The 21270-nt window shown below is 42.3% G+C and overlaps 1 protein-coding gene across 6 annotated transcripts in view; it reads right to left on the bottom strand.

Annotated features, from left to right (window-relative positions):
- Cask (peripheral plasma membrane protein CASK) overlaps window positions 1-21270 on the bottom strand; it is a 222577-nt gene that overhangs the window by 4607 nt on the left and 196700 nt on the right. For 4 of the 6 annotated variants that reach the window (XM_078179411.1, XM_078179412.1, XM_078179415.1 and 1 more), the window contains 2 exons: window positions 16596-16625; window positions 10391-10628 (listed from right to left, as the gene is read on the bottom strand). In XM_078179411.1, coding sequence (XP_078035537.1) covers window positions 10391-10628; window positions 16596-16625 — 268 coding nt within the window. The remainder of the gene's footprint in view (window positions 1-10390; window positions 10629-16595; window positions 16626-21270) is intronic. The other 2 variants (XM_078179413.1, XM_078179414.1) reach the window with 1 other exon arrangement.

The raw sequence follows: 21270 nt of genomic DNA, 5'->3' as shown, positions 1-21270 counted from the left end.
AAACAATAATTCGACGACCAAGAGACGATAAAAAATAACAATTGAACAACGTTAATGTCTCTCGAAATATTAGATTAATTTTTTTGAGGCTGTTTCGATAAAATTATTTACAGAAATATTTAATTGGAAGAGCGCTGGGAAAATGGATTTCGATCGAAAATGTTTATCGTCGCGAAAGATGCGATCTGATAATGATAATAATATTCACGAGATGATAATAATAATAATATTGACGAAATAATAATTAATATTTAAACTTTCATCGAGACCATATAATTTCGAGTAATTTTTCGAGTAATTCCAAGTAATTTAGAAATCCATTTTTGCAACGTGTTCCGCACATTAACACGTTAACTACCACAGAGCAATGGCCAATCATGGCGGTACAATAAATGGACAATTTTAAAATGAAATCGTCGTCTTTGAAAAATTCAGAATATTCAAAGTACAAGATTTTAGGTTAGCAAAAATATGCATGTATATGCATATGTATACGTTGACTGGACAGTGAACGTGTTAAGGCAACCCTGCGCACAACCAGAAAGAAGTCGATTAGAATAGATAAAGAATAGAATATTTCCGACGGCAGAAACAGTTCCGTGGACGTGTACAGATGAGAACAGAACAGAGGAAGTAACGTGTATCTGCATATCGTATCAATTAATACACGTACGCAATATACTGCTAATGGACATTCATAAACGCACGTTCCTTTTAACTCGATCAACAGTGTGACGTGTGATATACGTGTGTATACAGGGTGTCTCTAACTTACGCGCACGTGTTAACAATCACTTTTGTTCATCCGACGAAAACAAGTCACGAACTTAATATTTATCAATTTTCCGTAAGCTATAATATAAAATATTCGATTTAAGAAAATTGTTCCTTTTTCGATGATAACATAAAGCATAAGCTATATCTAATACCGTTAAAAAAGTAAATTCGGTTTTGTATTGAAAAGAATTACAATTTTGTTGAATCCAATATTTTATCATGTGGCCGACGGAAAATCGATAAACTTCTGTCCGAAATTTTTTTTGACGGACCGACAGGAGTGTACGAGAAAATGTGGGCGAGAGTTGAGGGAACACCCTGTATATTATACAAAATAATAATATATATTAGTACATACAGAATAGTTATTTTTTCCTGCGAATTAAAATATCTTCGCTATTTTTGCTGATATAAATAAAAGTGTTAGGACCGCTAGGTTTAGTTTAAAACTAAAACTATTGTTGTTTATATGTCTTTTTTCATTTTATAGTTATTTTGTTCCAAATACTGAGGATGCAATAACCATAATTTAAAACTGAACAAAATTGCCCGGACGCATTTTTTCATATCTGCAAAACTGACGAAGATACATAAAAAAATGCAGAAATTAATATACTGTGTGTACCTATATATATGTATACATATACAGCGTGTCGCAAAAATGTCTAAAAATCTGGAAATAGATAGCTGAGGTGATTCCAAGCAACTTTTTCCTTTACAAAAACTTTCTACGAGGCTTCGTTCACGAGTTATTAACGAAAAACATCGACCAATAAGAGGCATTAATTTTTCATAGCTCGCCTCTGATTGGTCAACGTTTTGCCTTAATAACTCGTTAACGAAGCCTCGTAGAAAATTTTCGCAAAAGAAAAAGTTGCTTGAAATCATCTCAGGCATCGATTCCCAGATTTTTAAACATTTTTGCGACACCCTATACATAGGCTGTACTTCAAACACTTAGCAGTCTCTATGCTAGTCAGCATCCTCCTCGGAAACGTTCGAACAATTAGCATTGTACGCGCAAATAGAAGTATAAAAGAGCTACTATCCGTAGAATGTCAATCTCCGTGTAAGCGTAATTTCTTGTCTAAATGGTAAAAAGAGATTTCATTCAAGTCAGCCAGTTTACATAGAAGCCATAACCATAAAGGAGGGAAGTGGGATTCCCACAGTGAGATGGGTGTTCCAGCAGGTCACAAGATAAAAAGAAGAGGACTACCGGGTAGTCTAATGCGTAGACCTTGAAAAACTGGTGTCGCGATCACCAGCACTGCCACGATGACGTCGAACGAGCCCTTCGTTTCATACGAATAATTATAATGTAACGTTTTTTAATGTAATTTTTACCAAGCAAATACAAATTTTGTTTTCTCAAAAATACTTCAAACGGTGGGTCAAAACAGACCCGATCACCGCCACCCGAGTATTAAAAAGAACCATCTAAAAATCCATTTCAGAATTCCACCATAATATTCATTTTCAGCGCGTAAATCTGCGTGGACATAAAAGTCGACACAAATTTCTCGCAATATTCCGCTGCAATAATTCTATGGCCAAGTCGTTTCAAGGAGATCTCTCTCTTTGTAAGTTTCATGAAATTAGGCGCAGTCCACAGCGATCGCGTGGATCGATTCATGATCCGGTTCTCGTTCGTACGTTCATCGTGACGGCGCTGTGACGATGTGCTTTTGCGAGTGGAATCGTGTGAAACAAGCGTAGGTGCATGAAACGTAGCGAAGAGCATGCATCGAAGCACGCCGCGAGAAAACAATGTTTAGAGTGTCGCGAAGAGTATCCTGCTGCACAGAACGATCATATATTAACCCTTTGCACTCCGAACGATTTTGGACATTGGCTACCAGCTACTCAGCGCCACTTTACGGCAGAAACGTCCATTTACGAACCATCGTATTATTTATTATAATTTTGGAACTAAGTAACGTATTATAATGATATTGGTCTTATATGATTTGGTTGAGATCGAGGAATGTTTATTTGTAAAAAAATCAATATTTTATTGTTTATAATTTTGCAGAGTATGATAAATTTTAAAACACTCCCCAATATGCATTGCGGGCTGATTGTTGCATGTTCGACAATAATAATTTGTTTGTTGCCTGCTACCAGATGATTTCCTGTTAGAACATACTATACAGTCTCGTTTTCTTCGTCCCACATCTGGAATATGCAATTTATTATCTAATCTATTGTCCGCAGAAGATGTGGATGGGCGCGTTCTTGACACACGAAAATCGCCCCTCAATTGGTTAATTAGTGTTTTCACAAACTTGTGGTGTGTCATTGGCGTTTCATTATTTGTTTGTTTTGAGATTCGATATATGATGTATGAGTTTATCACACACATTTCCAACCCCCAAAAAAATAGTTTTCTCCACCATTTCAACGATTTACGGAGGAAACAATACGTCGAAGCGTATTGATCCGCACGATCCACACCACCCATATTTGCCGTATATTCTAAAACCATTTCAGGCTTATTCACTGTTACGACATTACCACTGCGTAATGTTCTGTGGGTAGATTGTAGTTGAGTGTTATAATAATTCGTGAGCATGGTAATAATTCTTTTATCTTTCCACGCAAGAAGCGTAGTATTATTTTTCCTGTATGCAACTGTTTTATTTGTTGAAAATTTTGGTTTTTTTATTTGTGGCGGTACGCCTTTTCGATTGATTTTTATAGTGCCAGTAAGATGACATTTCATCTTTCGCAATTCTTCCGCTAAAAGGATGCTGGTATAGTACCTGTCGGTGAACATGTGGTATCCTTTTGCACCAGGAACTCTGTCTAATAATTTCTTGTATAAATGTAGCGGAATCCTTGTGCTTACTGGAAGATCCGGCCGGGATATATTATCTGAAGTTATGCTGCCATAGTATGGAAGTATTGTGAATAAATATCCTGTTCTTGAGTCCGCCAGCGCATATATGCGTATACCCCACTTTGTTGGCTTGTTCGGATTATAGGTGATGAATGCTATTCTGCCTTTGAATTTTACAATTGATTCATCCACAGCGACTGCTTTATTTGGTATGAAATATTGTCTGAATTTTCCATCTATATATTCTAAATAGTTGCTGACTTTTTGAATACGCGTTCTTATCGTTGCATTTCCTTGCGTTGGTTTCTTCAAATGTAACATCCAAAATATCTGCAGAAATCTGGACCTGGTAAATGTTTCCGGAAAAAAAGGGATTCTACTAGTGTCAGCAGTAGACCAGTATTCTTGGATGTTGGGGAGCTGAATTAATCCCATATTCAGGATGACGGCAATGAATGCTAAAAATTCTTCTTTGGTGGTATCGTACCACTTGTGCCAAGTTGACTTTCGTGAAAGCTGCTTCTTTCCAATTTCTTCTTTGGCATAATTGTTGGTTTCTTTTATTATGCTGTCTACTAATTCTTCAGTAAAATATAGTGTAAAGTAGTCTATGGGCTCTTTTATGTTAGTTGGTACCTGTGGTCCGGCTATTTCTCCATGTAAATCAAAATTTATTGTGGCTGAGGGAACGTCCGATTCAGTAATATCCTCCCACTCTTCACTTGACGATACGTTGTCCTGTTGCCGTGTGTTTTCTTCCGTCCTACTTTCATCACTGTCGCTATCTATGCGAACTCTTCGTCGCCTTCTTCGTGGAACGATATCACTATCACTGCTGTCGTTTTGTCCTACAGTTAGTCTTTCTAACATGTCGGTATATAAGTCTATCTGGAGGTCATCTTCACTACTACTACTTGTGTCATAAGACTCAGTCGTGGTTGGACGCTTTGCCATTGCTCTAATAAAAAATATGAATAAATACATGGGTTGAAAATTTCTTATTGTTATTACTAATTCACAAGATAATATTTACCAAAATAGCTTTCACCAAACAATTTTTCACTAAGAAAGAATCACTTTTCCGATTTTCTCACTCGTTAGATCTGTGTTTCTGCTCGAAACTTCAAACCAGACTGAGCTCGGCTTTGAAAATCTTTTCCTCCAAATTTAGACTTGTTTATTTATAATTATAAATCTCACTATACATTGCGTGCTATGTTCGCATGCCGACCTTTCTTCTACGAACTCTCCTTGTCGCTCTTTTCAAGTGGCGTTGACAGATGCTCGGACCGTCGTGAGCACGCCTCTCACGTTCTCGTCTGACACAAAACCCGCTTACAGTTTTTGTTTATACTTAGTAATTTTACAATATTTTAATTTGATTTCTTGTGCCATTTCAAAAGGAAACTTCAGACAAACATGCATGTCTCAAAAAGTTGCGCTGAAATAACTCAATTCCCCGTAATCACTAATAAACTTTAATGTCCCCTGAGAGGGGACAGCTGAGTGGTATGCTAGAATTTCAATGTCCCCTGAGAGGGGACAGCGGAGTGCAAAGGGTTAATATATAGTTAAGCAAAGAGACTCTACTACCGCTTCGCCGATGTTCACGGGCAACAATGTGTTCACGGAATGTCCCGAGATAATTGCCGTGGGAAAAATCGTGTCTCTCGGTTTCGCTGATCTCTTTGCGTTACCTGGTTCCCCGGATTTCTAACCGTGAAATTCGTCGGCTCGATCTTAACATGGACGATTGCCTAGTGAAAATGACTGGATGGTTATGTTGTGCGAAATACGGGCACAGCTTCGACTGTTAGGCGAATGTGCATGATAGTATTCACAGAATATTGTACATAATAATTTTATAAATATAAGAATTATTTTTCTTCCAGAAACTGAAAGATTCTTGAGATCATTTAAAGCAACTTTTTCCTTTACGACAATGTTCTACGAGCCTTCCTTAACGAGTTATTAACGAAAAGCGCTGACCAATGAGGAGCGCGCTCGGCTAGCGCGAAGCGGCGGAGCCAACCCACTTTCGCTCATTGGCTCGCGTGTTTTTCGCGAATAACTCGGCAACGAGGCCTCGTAGAACATTTCCGCAAAGGAAAAAGTTGCTCCAAATGATCTCAGGAACATTTTAGGACAATATTTTTATATAAAATAATTTTAATAAATTTTAAATTCTGTCCTGCGACGGAAGCTGTGCCCGTGTATAGCGATCTGTACTTTGATATGATCAGCTACTGCAGGATGAAAATGTTTGTTAAACTGTCGCGGTGGCGTTTAGCACAATACTCCGCCATTATGGCAGCTAATGAGCTCTCTAAATCAGGATCTCTAAATAATGTCAAGGTTATTGTCACGAGCCACTAATGTCAACCAAGGTAAACAATACACTCCGTACGATCGAGCTCTAATTCTATTTTTTATATAATTTTCATATCTCTTTTTATATGTAATTTTTATATTTTTTTTTTATATATAATTTTAATATAATTTTTTATATAATTCTAATTTTTTATGGTGTCCGGTTCCAACCGTGATTTAGGAAGAATATTAAAGGGATTGCCGATCTCCGCTATGTGTCACGTGTAAAGGAAAGCCAATTGGCGGTACGATCGACAGGAAACATAATGCAATGACACCCCCGCAGTTGTACGCGCGATCCTGGAGCAGCGGCGAACGTATCGGGAACCGTGTTACGTGTAACATGCCCATACAATCATTCCTAACGTTCAATACCAATTAACCAATTTCTATGCACAGATCCGTAACAGAAGCTCGCACAGTGAAACACAATCATTTCACCCAACAAAGCGCTCTACTGTCTCTGCGATGTACACCCTCTTCTCGTCCGACTGATTCGAACGCGTCACGGTTACCGTTTTTTTTCGGCGGGAATTCGACGGACGCGACACCTGGCAACGTGCATTCGAAGGTGTATTACAAATGGTACCTATTATGAAACGCTTTTTTGGGGGCCTGAGATTACCGTCGATTTTATTGCAATTCAATGTGTTTATTGGTCAATGCTTTTACTGTTGTTTGAAGATAATTTAGTGAATTTTTATTTATTTATTTCTTGTTAATAAGAGAAGTAACGAATGTCGGCTCGCGCGGCCCCGAGTGACTGCGTTTTGTTTTTGTTTTTTCGTTCGAGGGGGCGGACGACACACACACCAAGGTCCCCGGCGTTTTCCTGTATATCATACTTATTTGGTTTCAGCTACAGTAAAGCGTTCTCCTGTCGGTTACTCCCGGGTCGCAAAAAATTAATGCGTGCATCGAAAGCACGGAACGAGTATGTTTTGTACTTCATGCGGACTACACGGTTCTACGTGACTCTACGCACTTGTATACCTGAAGGCAGAGTCATACCTGTCGAACCGTCGCAGCCTTCGGTGTGAGAAGAACATCCTCCTTCTCCTTCAGCATCTAGCCCCGCACAACACACAACAACAAGTGTATCACTGCAGCTAATTATTTTTCAGCCGAGGGCTGCCGTACCGTTTCATTTTTATTTTTTTTTTTTTTCGCTAACTAACCTCTCCTTTTTTTCGCTCCGAACTCGCAACCATAACCGCGAGAATCAACCGTGCATATCTCGCTTTCGTCCTAAATGGATTCTGATCATTTTTGAAAATTCTACCGACGTCTACGAAATTGAATTTTTGCAGCAAAAGTTCCATATTCCGTCAACGATCGATGATTATTCCATGGTTCATGCGTGTATTTTATTCGAACCCCTGGAGAGAAGTATTCGGTCGCCATAAATGTAATAAGATTTTAAAACTGTAATTTTTTAATAACAATTTTAAATATCCACGCTCATATAAAACTTGTTTAAAAAGCCTAAATAATCTACATTCTTTCTTGCACCAAATAACGACAAAATGAAAAAATCAGAACAGAGGTATTGCAATCATTGCACAGTAAACAAATCCCTTCAGAATTTAAAAAATTCTCATGGCACTGTTAAAAAAGAAATTACAACATTTAAAAAATTGAATTTGTCCAAATACCTTTCTCCAGGCTTAGTCAAAGTAATAATCTATCTCGTCGTTCTAGACACAACGTTCTAAACGAAATAACTAGATCATAGCTAATCGTTCAATTATTAAACAAATAATTAAAAAAAAGACAAACGAACGGAAACACTAGTTTACAAGAATGATCAATCAATCAACGCATTCATCTGAAATAGAAATGACAAATGACGTTTCGTGAGACTGTAAACAACCCTTAACCTCTCAACTTATCCGAGGCTCGTGTACAGCCACGGTAAAACAAAAAGTAAAGCGCGGGAAATTCGACGGGGAAGGCCGGTTAAAGATTTTGAAATTCCGCGCGCGATGTTTTTGCAACGTCGCCTCGCCGGAAACGGAAATTCACGGGCGCGTTTATTTAGAATGACATCGAACGATATACTACATGCTTCATTGACAACCTGCGCACAGCTAATAACACATACATGACATCATGTTCACCAGCACATTCGTTTCATGACAGCAGCGAGAATAGTGGAAGACAAATCGAAGAATTAAACGTGAGAGGGGTATTTGAGAATGGATCGATATAAAGGCGAATGGGGGGGGGGGGCAATATTTGAACGCGCGGAGCATCGCTTCGTTTCTCGTCTTTCCACATTTTTCACGGGGATCGAGAGAGTTTGAACACCGGTCGGTACAATGCGATCTGCTGGAACCTATGGTTTTTCTTTTTCTTTTACCCTGAAACGTTCGATCTTGCGCTACAAGTCAATCGAGGGAAACGACGCACTGGTCGCATTGCTACGAATGCGCAGGAAGTGCGGTTGTCAGGTTATGTCGACACTTATTTCTCTTAGCTTTTTTGGTAGCGCATTTAGAATATCTTTTAAACAGTTTATCATTTAAGACCTATATATTTAATACTCTATAATTAAATTTATGTCAAGAATTTATAGTAATTTGAATTAAGAATTTATTATAATCTAAATCAGAAATGTACGACGATTTAAATTAAAAATTTATTACGATTCAAATTGGAACTGCGTGAATGATTTAAATTAAAAATGTATGGCAATTGAAATTAAATATTGATTGCGATTTAAATTAGAAATGTGTAATAAATTAAATTAAAAATGTATGACGATTTAAATTAAAACTATAGCAGAATTCAAATGAGAAAGATATTACAATTGAAATTTAGGATTGATTGCAATTTAGATATCTATCTATCTATCTGGATATCCACTAGAATTAAAATTATTTTATTCGCACTACCAAAAATACCTGAAAAAAGAAACAGTCGATAAAACTGAACGGGCACATCCTGTGCATCGTGAAAAATTAGCCCGGTTCACTGGAATACCTTTGGCATTGGAAGAATGAAACGAGCGAGTGACCAAAGACAAACGCAATTCGGAAATGCGAGCCAAACGTAATCTGATGCATACTCTGCTAATCTGCTTTATTATATTGAACGAATATCGCCGGCCTCGACGACACACGGGGCTTTTTTTTTTAAATAATGCACCTCTATCCAATTTCGTTCCCATATTCTGATAATTCTCGGTGACACTCGGAAATGCGCTTTCGTGTAGAGCAATGCATCCTCGTTGCGTACGGTGATCGAATTCCTAATTATCATTTTAATAAATTTCTTTAAAAATGATTGTGAAGTTGATTTGATAAAAATAGTGTCAATAATAATTGCCATATAAAAATCCATATAATTGCCAAGTTAAACATTGTTAACGATATTGTAACTTTAATTATACTATTATCTTGCACCTACGTCGACCACGGAATAACTAAATAGTTCAGAGGAATATACAAAGAAAACAGTTTTCATATTTCTCTTCCAGTTAAATTAATTTCCACGCCATCTAGCAACAAAAATAGTGCCCCGCTTTAATAGTAACATTTTTATACTTGCCACAGCGAATTTCCAAAATCCACATTCATCTCGATTTCCAAAAAATTCCATTCACCATCCACGTAATAATTTCCACACAAATTCTCTAAAGAATTCACCTTCCATATCCCATTTACAAAATCAATGCTTGCCTAAACGGAAACTAACAATTTAATCATTATTTATTTTAAGCCCCAATAAATCAATTTCCCTACATCAAAGACCCGGGCAATAAATTCGGCATGCTGGCGATAGAAACGCCTCGGTGCGTCTTCAATTCCGTAGAGACGACCGTAGAAAGCTTTCCCGGCGTCTGGGAAATGTCAGAGATAGAGAACACACAAAACCAGTACCGTACGCAACGAGACTGCACTGCCAACAAACACGGGTCGGCGGACAGATCAAAGGGATCCCGCCGACGGCCATTTCCCCGGAAGACAGCGTGTGTGTCACGTGAATCACGCCGCTCGGTCCCGACGCACAGTGGCGCAGAAGCCGGAAATCGCGGTCGGAAGGGCAAACATCGGAGAAGCCGCCGCGACGCGGCGAGAATTCAAGCTTGCCGATTTACCTCGAAGAAAAATCGTGTCTACGCTGCGAAACGCGCTTCGAATTCCGGCTGGATTCAGGACGAACACTACGCCGTGGGGACAACGCGAACGGACCTCCAACAATGAGCCGGAGAATTTATCATAAAAACACACCACTGTGCGAGGCACGCGCCCCCCTCTCCTCAACGAGTCTCCACCGTTCGGACGATAGCCAGCGCAACCACCGACGGAAAAGACCGAGCGCTACCGATCCTCGTCGAACGACGCTCGCCGTGGTTTACCGTACACGGTCGCCGCGACGCGCGCGAGCGTTGTTTACCTTGTTCTTGTTTGTTCTTCTCCATCGCCATGTAAGCGATGCGTCGTTCTTGCAGCTCTGGCGAAGGTATCAGGCCCGCGGAACCCGCCGCGTTGTCCTTCTGCGCCTGCCACCAATAGTGATCGTCCTTGCTGATGATCTGCAGGATGTCGCCGGTCTTGAACGCGATCCCGGCTTGGGCGCACGGGATCAGCTCGTCCTCCAACGGATCGTAGTCGAACTGCGCTCGTACGAAAATCTGTCGACGGCAGAAACAACATGGTTGCGATTAGTCTTGTCGAGAGGGGATGGGGGACAGCACGGTTTGTGTGTTACTTTTTACACGGATGCTCGCTAATCGGTATAATTAGTGGTTCTGTATACGAGATCGGTGGAAGCGACATCCAAGTATGGTCGTGGTTGCTCGCGACGGTGTCGCTAGGGGGACGTAAAAGTGACGGCTGCTCGCGGAAGCTCGCTTCGAGTTGAACTTTTTACAGACGTTTAAGGACTGTTCTTTTTACTGTGTTCTTTTTACAATACTATTTCTTGTTCCTTTATTCTATCTATTTTTAAATTTTATTCGATAAACACCATATTTGATTTCTAAACACTGTTCATCCTCTACTAAAAAAATACACAATTTCTATGTTCTTTCATTTCGTTTCTTTTCCAGGAAAGAATTCACCGCGTCTCGCTCGACGAACAATAAAGTCAATCACAAGGAAGCACAATTAACAAAAAAACGAGCAGAAGACGGGAAGGATTTGTTCGGCGGTCAGTAACCGACTTCCGCCGGCGTAAACACAGTCCGTTCGCGAAGAGGAAGCGAGCCTTCGCGGGGGCAGCCGATGGGGACAAGAGAGAATGTCAACAGTGCAAGAAAATTCCGTTACGGTTCTTCCGTGGGTGTCGGGGGTGTTTCGGGGTGGGGTGTGGGACGGATGGTAGATTAACGATCTCTCACTCGGATCACCGGAAGCATTTAGGTTAATAGAGAGAATCGCGTTAGAAGTAATTACTCGTTGGCCGGGGTACGCGGCGCGGAACGAGGGAACGCGGCTCTCGTTCCGTCGCCTATCCCCCCAACCGCATCGATCGCTGCGTGTTCGATACTACTTTGCGACTCCAGCTATAGAGGCTAAGGCTATTTGGCAAACGAGATGTCGATCATGGCAACAAGCTTCCGAAACAAGCCGTAGGTATGCGACAAGTGTGTGCAAGCGTCAGGCGATAGAGTTTCTGGCAAAGAGCTGCGATCGGTCATGCTCCTCTAAGAAAAGAAGGTTCTTCCGACGGTGAACGCGCCGAGGTTTCACCGTGATCACAGGGTATTCGAATATTCTCCTTGCAATCATCGATTTTCTTTTCTAACGTTCGCTAGGTGATTGCAGGAAGAATACCGGCCAGATTTGAAGCGCACCCTCTGTACGCGACGATCGGTATTACAGTGTCGTATACAGGTTTCATTGTCATGTAAACCAGCGATCGATGCGGATCCGCCACGTCGAAGCACCGTCCAAACACTTTACGAAAGAGGGATGCATAGTCGTCTCGGCAATCAAATTCCGCGTAGACTGCGTCAACTGCGGCTGCAAATTCTGTTATGGTTCCTCTGGTCGTGATCGCCGTTGCCGTGCGTTCGCTCAAATCCCACGTGACTGTGACCCGGTGACGTCACAGGCGAGCAGTTTTCGACGAAGGAGAGACAAGCAGAGAGGGCGACAGCGTGGCGAGAGGGACGCTGCGACGACCGCGATTGGTATCGTCGCGTCCGTCGACCACGCCTCCTCTGCCCCCCACTCCGTCGAAATGCTCCTTTGAACTGTCATCGGCTGTGTCACGTGACGTTCGTGGGATCGCAGGGCAACGACGGTCGAGATCCTGTGTGTCTCCTAACTGCGGCAATACATTCTGCGAGAGATTTTTTCGGATGAGAATTTCGATGTTTCTTCGCGCCGTTTCGACGGAGTTTTAGCGCGCGATAAACAAATAATAAATATTCTTCTCGCAAGTTTTATTCACGGTCGTTCCCTCCGGTTTCCGGCGACTGCGCGATCGGCTCTGTTGTTCCGGTTATTAATTCTGTCTCGTTCCGGTGTCTGTTCTTCTGCGCGACGATGCTTTTGCGTATAAATTGAACATTTCGATTCGTTCACGGTGCGCACAGAGTCGAGATAAAGGACTGAACGGGTACGACATATTGGAAAAAGAGCTTTGTACCGGAGAAGCAATACGGGGTTTCCATGGCACGGAGCTGGAATAAGAAATGCCGGGTTGCCAGGAACGATCGATGGGTCGGCGGCTTCGATTATTGCGTCGCGAGAAATATAGAAATAGAAAGACGGATATATTTTAAAAAATAGTTACTATTTAGATTTAGTTTGATGCTACTGGTATTAGGCATTTATGACTTTAGATTTTATATCGGTTTACCGACATTACAAAACGAAAAACCGTCGCGAAAAATTCCTCCCAAAAATGTGCGATCTGTGACCAACGAGCCGCGGAGCTAATTTATCGTCGCCGGGCGATGTTAAAAGGGAAAGCTCGCGCGCGAAATTGTTCTCTATATCCCCGCAGAATGTATTGCCATAGTACGACGTCCTCGCGGATCGTTTCCGCGGAAGCGGCGATCATTTTTCACGGCGAAGCGTTTATACTGCAAGCGACAGAGAGAGCGTAACTGTGTCGGATCACTTAGGTTCGAACCGGTCCCTCGGTTCGCCGCAGTAAAAATTCCGTGCTCGCCGTGGTGTCCGATTAATTATGGAGGAAAACGCGATCGTATTCGTAAAGCGTTAGAGTTCCGTCGGTTCGCGCAACTAACCGAGCGACTCGGCCGAAAAAAAAAAACATAATCTCTCCTCGAGAACACACGCTGTGTTCCGCGCGCGCGGAGTTTTGCTTCTCTCTCTCGGTTGGTCGCGATAGCGGATCGAGTTAGAATGAAACTAAAACATCATTCTGTAGTCACATACACGCTCTGGGTAATCACATCGACAAAACGACGGTCCGCACGACGACGAACGTGTGTCGGCTCGTCGAGGCGCTCGGGAGACGTTCGACCGGCTTCGAAACAGTTCCGCGGCGTTTGTAAACAACGCTACACTCGCGGCTCGAATTTCATTAGGCTAAAACAACGTAACGGATACCGCAGCTGTGCTTCTCTAGTTATACTTTGCTACTCTGATTTCTTTTATGCAGCGATTCATTTCCTCTGGCTTTTTACTGGATGATTTTTAGACTGTGAACCTTTATGCTCTTCGAATTTGTCCGTTGTACTGTGATTTTCAGCTTTGACTGCTGGGTAATTCAACGATTTTATTCAATTGAAGTGCAATGCTTTATTCGAGCAAATGGAAGCGTTGTATGACGTCAATAATATTTAATGAAAAAAATGAAATGAAAAATGTCATCGTATTTGATTTTAGTGAATTAAAGTATTCCGGAGAATTTAATTATTCGTAGCAACAGAATATAAAGTACAAAATCGAAGTCTACTATATAAATCTCGCATGGTTTAAAATATTAAACAAAAGGAAAAATTACTAGAAGAAAAAATTAATTTACATCCGATTTCCGTGTCTTTTAATCGTCTAAAAAAATTGTCATCTCGCACAAAGGTCCTTAGTCGATTGATCATCAATGTTGTCATTGTAGCACTAACTGGACGACGAGAATGAAGTAAACAATAAAATATTCGTATCGAGCACAGCGGCCCGGCGTGTCTCGAGCGGCGAGAGGCTCCCGAGGGCCGTCCCTTTGACCTAATTAAAAACCATCGGCAACGAACAAGTCCGATCTAGGCGATGCATGTACATACAACACGGAGAGTTGGCTCCAGGTCAGTATCGTCGTTACTGAGAACTTTCGGTTCGCGGGACAAGCTGAAGCACTGGATGCTGCACAGTATGTGAAACACAGCGGACTGAGCACACGCACGCACGCAGCACATACACGCGCACAAACGCACACACGCACACGCGCGGACACACGGAACACGCTTTTTGAAAAAACAAAGCCCGCGATATGCAGAGAGTATGCATTCGGGCCCTCTACGGTAACAAAGTGTGCGAATAACAAACGGCGTATGATGGAGATAGAATAATGATGTATACAGTGAACGATATATTATATATATATTTGTGTATTTATATATAATATATAAAAGTGCTGTGCGAGTTTTGTCCGCGCAACTTGGCGAACGGGACCGCAAGTCGGTTACGATAATGAGGGGGGCGTTGAAGAGGGGGGCGTTGGTGTAGAAAATGGTGGGGAGAGGGACACGTGATGAGAGAATGTAGTGGGGGAAGTGGCACGTGGCGGATGAATTTGTGTGTTTCACGGGGATCCAGCTCTGCACGAATACTGCCTCTCGAGATTCTCTTTCTTTTTCTTGGTTTTCTGTTATCCTTTGCTTTTCTATTTTCTTTCGCTTTTTCTTTTTTTTTCTTCGATTTTTCCGTTTCCGTCTCGTCGGGCAGATGCGATCAGACACTGCATACGGCGCGAGATACGTTTTCGCCGCTTCAAAGGTCGACGCGAGATGTCGTCCTGGCTGCCCGGCGCTTTTCTTTGCTCGTCGCACGTCTTTTCGTGTAAAAAAGCGACTAACGAACCATCTAAGCACTAATCGGGTTATCTATGTGACTGTGGCATGGTGAGAAAGTCGAGTTATTTTTTTTGGTTCGGTATGGAAACGTTGTGCGAATTTATAGAAAAGGATTCGAAAGTGTCGATTGAACGATGATCGTTGAACGTTAAATTAAATTTAACATATTTGAAAATTACCTAATTAATTAACAGGTCTGCGCCATCAACAACAACAAAAATACCGAAAAGACTTTCTCACCATAGAGCCGTAACTCTGGCGAACAAAACGAATTGAAGAATTTAAATAATTTTATCGTGGAGTAAATACTGTGTACTGTAAAATGAATCGTGTAATAAAATATTCTGTATAATAAAATACTCTGTATAAGTTCGTTCCATTAAATAACAGTCTTTCACGCAACAACAAAGAACTTCTCTCCAAATAAATTTCCAATTCTACAAGTCAATTAATTTTTCAGCGATTCCGACATATTTATTTATTTCGTCTAACCGGGACGCGATTGTAAAAAGTTCGACCTTTAAATAAATCCTATTAAAAAGCGACATAATTTCGATCCCTGCTCTACATTGACACAATGATCGTCTCGCAGTGTTCTCGTCGACCACGAAGCTCTCTCTTCGAAGATCGCCAATTCGACGAGCATCGTAGTCCACGATCTCTCGTTCGATCGGCAGCGAAAGAAGGGCTCTCGTGCGTCTAGCACTCTACAAGTGCTAGCAGAGCGAGAAATAGACAGAGATAGAGTCAGAGAGACAGACAGAAACAGAGATAGAGAGACAGAAATAAAGAGAGAGAGAGAAGGGAAATGGTTTTTCTCGTTATAGTAATCTCTTGTTTAAAGAATCTCTAGTGACCCGGGGCGTGGTGTGGACGAGTAAACTGAAGAGAAACGCGGGCACGGTCCGCAGGCGGCTACGCCAGATTTTGAGTCAAAGGAGTGGGGGCTAGATCACGTGACGCGCCACGATTTCTGGAGTGGCGCGCGCAACGGTATACACTAGTGTCGTTAGTCAGTATTTTTCTTTAATAACTCGTGAATTACGCGTCGTAGAAAATTTTTGCAAAGGAAAAAGTTACTCCAAATGACCTCATCTACCGATTGCGAGCGACTTTTCACGCGATTCACCCCCACTCCTTCGACTAGAAATCCGGCTGCCGCGCCAACGAAGCGTGAACGCGTTGGGACGTGATGATGGTCAAGTGGAGACCTACATTTTCTGCAGTGGTGGTGTATGGTGATCGAATGATCGGGCGGCTTGAGTCTGGGTAAAGTCTCGAAGGCCCTGAGACGACTCCGAGACGGTCCTAAGCCTTGAGACTCGTCGGCCGGACATAAAATGTGAATGGAAAACCGACGTCGCTGCTAGGACCGCCTCGACGTTACAACGATCGCATTAATCCGTTTCTTTTTTTTTACTCAGACTCACGCAGCGGACAGACGATACATGGACGGTGTGTGTGTGTGAGGGAGAGAGAGAGTGGCGTGTATGTTCGACAAACGTGACGTATATATGGTGTGGGTATGTATAATAATGTTATATGTATGATAAACGCATAGCCTTCTAACTACAGCAGTCCAATCACACCAGATCAAGTGGCGGTACTTACTAACACTGGCAGAGGCTTAATCCTGAACAACTAGAGCGTTGAAAAAACAGAAAAAAGGAAGATCGATTAATTAAACATGTTCATCAACTTGATCTTAGGCGAATGTACGAATGTTCTATTAATTTCTTTTCTCTTTTCCGACTCTAATTCTTTTTCGTTATCATTATCTCTTTTTTTTTTCTCGTCAATCGTTAAAACTTTCCCTCTCCTTCGTTCGATTTACTCTTTCACATTTCTTTTCTCGACTCGCTTTAACTTTATATTCTATGCTTGTTTTTTTTTCCACATCTTTTCTTTTCGTTTTTTTTTTTCGTTTTCTCGTTTCTACTTTTTTTTTTGCTTATATAACTTTTTTTTTATTGTTCATTCCCTTGGTTACGATAAAAAAAAATCAACGATAAAAGAACCACCTACGGTTGGGATGCTCGCGCGCGTCAACGCTTCCGAGAGTCACGGTGCGCGCGCATTGCTGTGACACACAAGGGCAGCCTTCTCCTCTTTCTACCATCTCCGTTCGAGCTCCGGTCGAGCTGTAATCGTTCGTTCACCACCGAAACGGGAGCCGATCTCTACCGAACGTATAAATAGGCGCGCGGCGGAGTCGAGGGCGCCCGCGGTTTAGGAAATCGGCCGGCGAGAACCGGCGACGGACCAATAGATCGGCCGGCGAGACGCGGGCAACGGCGGCTGCGCGGCCACGCCCCGTTTTCGCCCGGGAAACATAGATTCGTTCGTCGGCTCGCCGAACCGTTTCTCTTTTGTTTCGGTAGCGCCGATTCGTCGATGGTCGCGCGCGTGAATTAAAAAAGCAGGGGAATCTCACTAGTTGAGGACGAATTCGACGATGGAACGCGGTAGTGGATGAACGCGATTTATATACACGGGGTGCGTAAAACACACGGTGCGTGACTCGATGGGGGAGAGGCGCCGATTTGGCGATCGTGATCATTCGGGAGGCACGACGTCGGACGAGGCGCTCCGAGCTGAGGCGACAGCTACAAAACTTTAATAATGATAAATAATTCTTGAAATTGATAAATAAATAATTCAGAAATAATCCAGAAGGTAACATATTTTGAGAAACTAAAATGGTATCACGTGGTCAGTATCGCAAAGACAAATAATTTAGCTTTTTAAAAAAAATTAAATTTTATTAAAAAAAAAAAATATTCTATGTGGAATAAATAATTTTCGTTATTCTAGAACGTTTTTTCTTTAATTTAAACAAAGGAAAAAAACATTTATATTGTTTCTGTCAAAAGTTCTACCTTATCCCCACCTCGAGCTCGGAGCCTCGGCTTCGGAAGCCCGGTTGCCAGATTTCGGTGTAAAGATTCCAGATCGGTAGAATGGTGGCAGGTATTCGGAGACACTCGTAGAGCTAGAGCTATCTACTATAGTATCTGCTATAGCACCAATTATAGTATCTGCTATAGAACCTGCTGTAGCATCTATTATAGTACCTACTATAGAACGTGCTATAGCACCCATTATAGTACCTATTATAGAACCTGCTATAGCACTTATTATAGTACTTGCTATAGTACCTGCCACCACTGTGCCCATCTACAATCCCGCATCGAAACCTGGCGGCCTAGTTCGGAAGTGAACGGAAGACACAGAAAAAAAGGCAAACAGGATACGAGCAAAAAAGGTCGAGAGACAGTGATGGGAGCAATAACCATATTGTTGTTGTACGCAAGCGTCGGGCAACGTCTCGCATGTTTACTCACGTTCAAGAGCTACGACATTAGGCGGGCTAAGTTGTTACACGATCTCTCTGCGAAGCTGGCAATCGCGCGGACCTTTAAACACGGAGCAGTGCGGCCTGTCGGATCCACCATGGTTCGAATTATAGCACTTCGAACAGAACAGTCTCTCTCTACGCCACATATAGTTCAACACATATGTCATATATCTATGGACGCGAGGAGTGGGGATAGACGACGCATGCGCTATTATATCTAATAACTATAATATAAAATAGATCTCTAATATATAATAAATAAAATATATAATAGACCTTATAAATATAATATTCGACCTCGTAAATATAATAAATAACAGATCTTTCCAATTAATAAAATTCACTATATTCTCGTGACATCCGCGACTCCAGCGCATGCGTCGCCAGCCCCCACTCCTCACGCGACTCATTTCCCCCGCTACGCTCTCGCGCATTGGCGCAGACTAGGCGATTCATCGCCGGGAAGAATCGATGCTCGTGAAAACTGGTCCGCGCGGAAAAGTTAGGATCTTTCAGGCCGCACCGTTCCGGCAAAGTCGCGCGCGCGGCCTCGCTCCGGTCGCTTAAGCGGGGAACCTCTTTTTTTTTTGGTGAAAGAAATCGACTTCTGCGGAGCTTCGCTCTTTGGTGACGCCTCCGCGAAACCCTGAGCTAGATACTCGATGCTCTCGCGGCTCGACGATGAAGTGGCTCGAACTTTAAACTCTGCGGCATACGGCCGCGAGAGAAATAGTGGATCGATCCACTTGAACCTCGAACTTAACGCGTTACCCACCGGCGACGGTTTTCTCATTCTCCGTCGTCTATGATTTACAGAGGAATTGTTTTTTAACCGCAGAGAATCCTGCGCCGCCATAGACGCGGTCTACGACAATGGAGGAAAATCTTACTATAGCACAGTAAATAAATATTGTGTTAATTGTCCATCGGTAGATAAAGGGTTGAGAAAGAGTCCTAAGAGGTCGATCGTTTGACAGCCAATCAAAATCGTGTAACAAAATTATTGCAACTTGTTCGTCTAATAAAATAAATATAAAATCACTGCAATTTCTGTAAAAGAGTTCAATATAGCCTGATCAAAATTCAATAAACCATCTATTGTTTATGAGCGAATCGAACAATATACTATTTTCCATTTTAGAAAGCAAACGCAGCAGAATCGATATTTTTCACCAGAAAGACGAAATTCCCCCCTTAACGTCGCGGAGGACAGTGCGCGAGGGGGATGATGGTGGTAAAAGTGCTGCTTGGGGAACCTGCCTCCAATGACCACGACCTTGACATAGGCGCTGTCAAAGACACCTTCTTCGGTGACCAATCAGGGATCAGCTATGTAATATTTCTGACACTGAATTTTCCTTTAATAGAAAATTCAGTAGTCAATTAATTTCTTATTATAATTCTATATTTGCTATAATTATATATTTTACTTCATCTAATTTATTAATACTGATTTAATCATTTAAATATTCCGAGGGTCACCGAACAAGATGGCCGCGGCAGGACGACGATGTACCGGATTGCTCCCCGCGTGCATCGGAAGCTGTCTTCTACGTATCGAGACGGTTCTAAAAACATTTTTTTGGGGGACGGTGGTGGGGGGTGACGGGTTAAGGGACGATGGACCGGCGTGTAAGGCGAACACAAAACGGAAGATACTCGGGGTTCGAAGGTGGACGATCGTATCTACACAGTGACGTAATTAGAAGGTACTGCACTCTATCACACAACTCGTCTGGTGGACTGACTGCTGCTCAGCGCTGCTGGGTGTTCCCTGTGCTCGGTTTCCGTTGGGCCTGCACCCTTGCCCTCGAACAGAACGTCTCCCCTGTTATAATACGAGTACATATGTGGTGGTGGTGGTTGGTTGGTTGGTGGTGGTGACGGGGCGTCTCGCGAGAGTGCAGAAGCGGGACAAGACGCGAATCGCAAAAAAGCACACACAGAATTTACCGTCGACGAACACCGCCATTTTCGTCCTGATCGCGAGGACGAATGGTCGACCGGGACCGTAGAAGTCTTAACTGAATTCTATTTTTTATATATGCCATAATAAATAATTTTATTGATACCAATTTTTATTATTCTTTGTAATAACTACTGTAATAACTTACTGATTTTACTAGTGATAGAACAGCTGGAAGACTCAGTGTGTACATTGTAATTATATTCAGTCTGTTTTAGTATTGCTATCTCTATGTTGAATTTTTTCAAAAATCCTTGTCTAAAACACCATGAATTCAGTTCACACTTCCACGGTTCCAGCAATAAAAAACCGGGTTCTCACCGGCGCCAAGAAAATGGAAAGTCTAGATCCTCTAGAGATCTCTAACACACACGTGCGCGTACAATTCACAAAAAAAATCCTCCGAGGATCGGATTCTCCATTTTGATTCGCCGGATAATTGTCACAGCGGACTCGTCCCCGCACAAAGGTCAAGACTGCCCATGGACGATGACGATAAAACAACACAGAGAGACAACGCTCGGTTAATTGGCTGACGGCGATACGTTGGACAAGAATGGTGCGTGGGTGTCGATGCTTTACAAAGGGTCATTGTGTGCGGGGGCGGCGAGCGATCGTCGAGTTTTACGATGGTGGTACCGCCGCCGGTGCGGGTTACATCGACGTTCGATCAGCGGCGAGGATAAGGTATGATCGAACGAGAACGATCTCTACAGAGAGAAAAATACAGAGAGAAAGGGGAAAGTGAGAAATAGAGAGAGAGAGAGAGAGACAGAGAGAAAGGAAGATAGAGAAAAAGTACCCAGAGAGAACAGGATAAAACCACGGCGGTCGTTGAAATTGCCAAGGACCAATATTGCCAAGGAACTTATAACACAAAAAGAACATCCTCGCCTCGCAGTCACGGATAGACTGAAGTAGAAACGGTGGAGGGGATACGCAGCGCTCCGGTCGTCACGTGA

Source organism: Augochlora pura, chromosome 4, assembly GCF_028453695.1.
Source record: "Augochlora pura isolate Apur16 chromosome 4, APUR_v2.2.1, whole genome shotgun sequence".
Classification (NCBI taxonomy): Eukaryota; Metazoa; Arthropoda; class Insecta; order Hymenoptera; family Halictidae; genus Augochlora; species Augochlora pura.
Note: the sequence above shows the minus strand (reverse complement) of the source record. Positions and strands in the feature narration are given on the sequence as shown.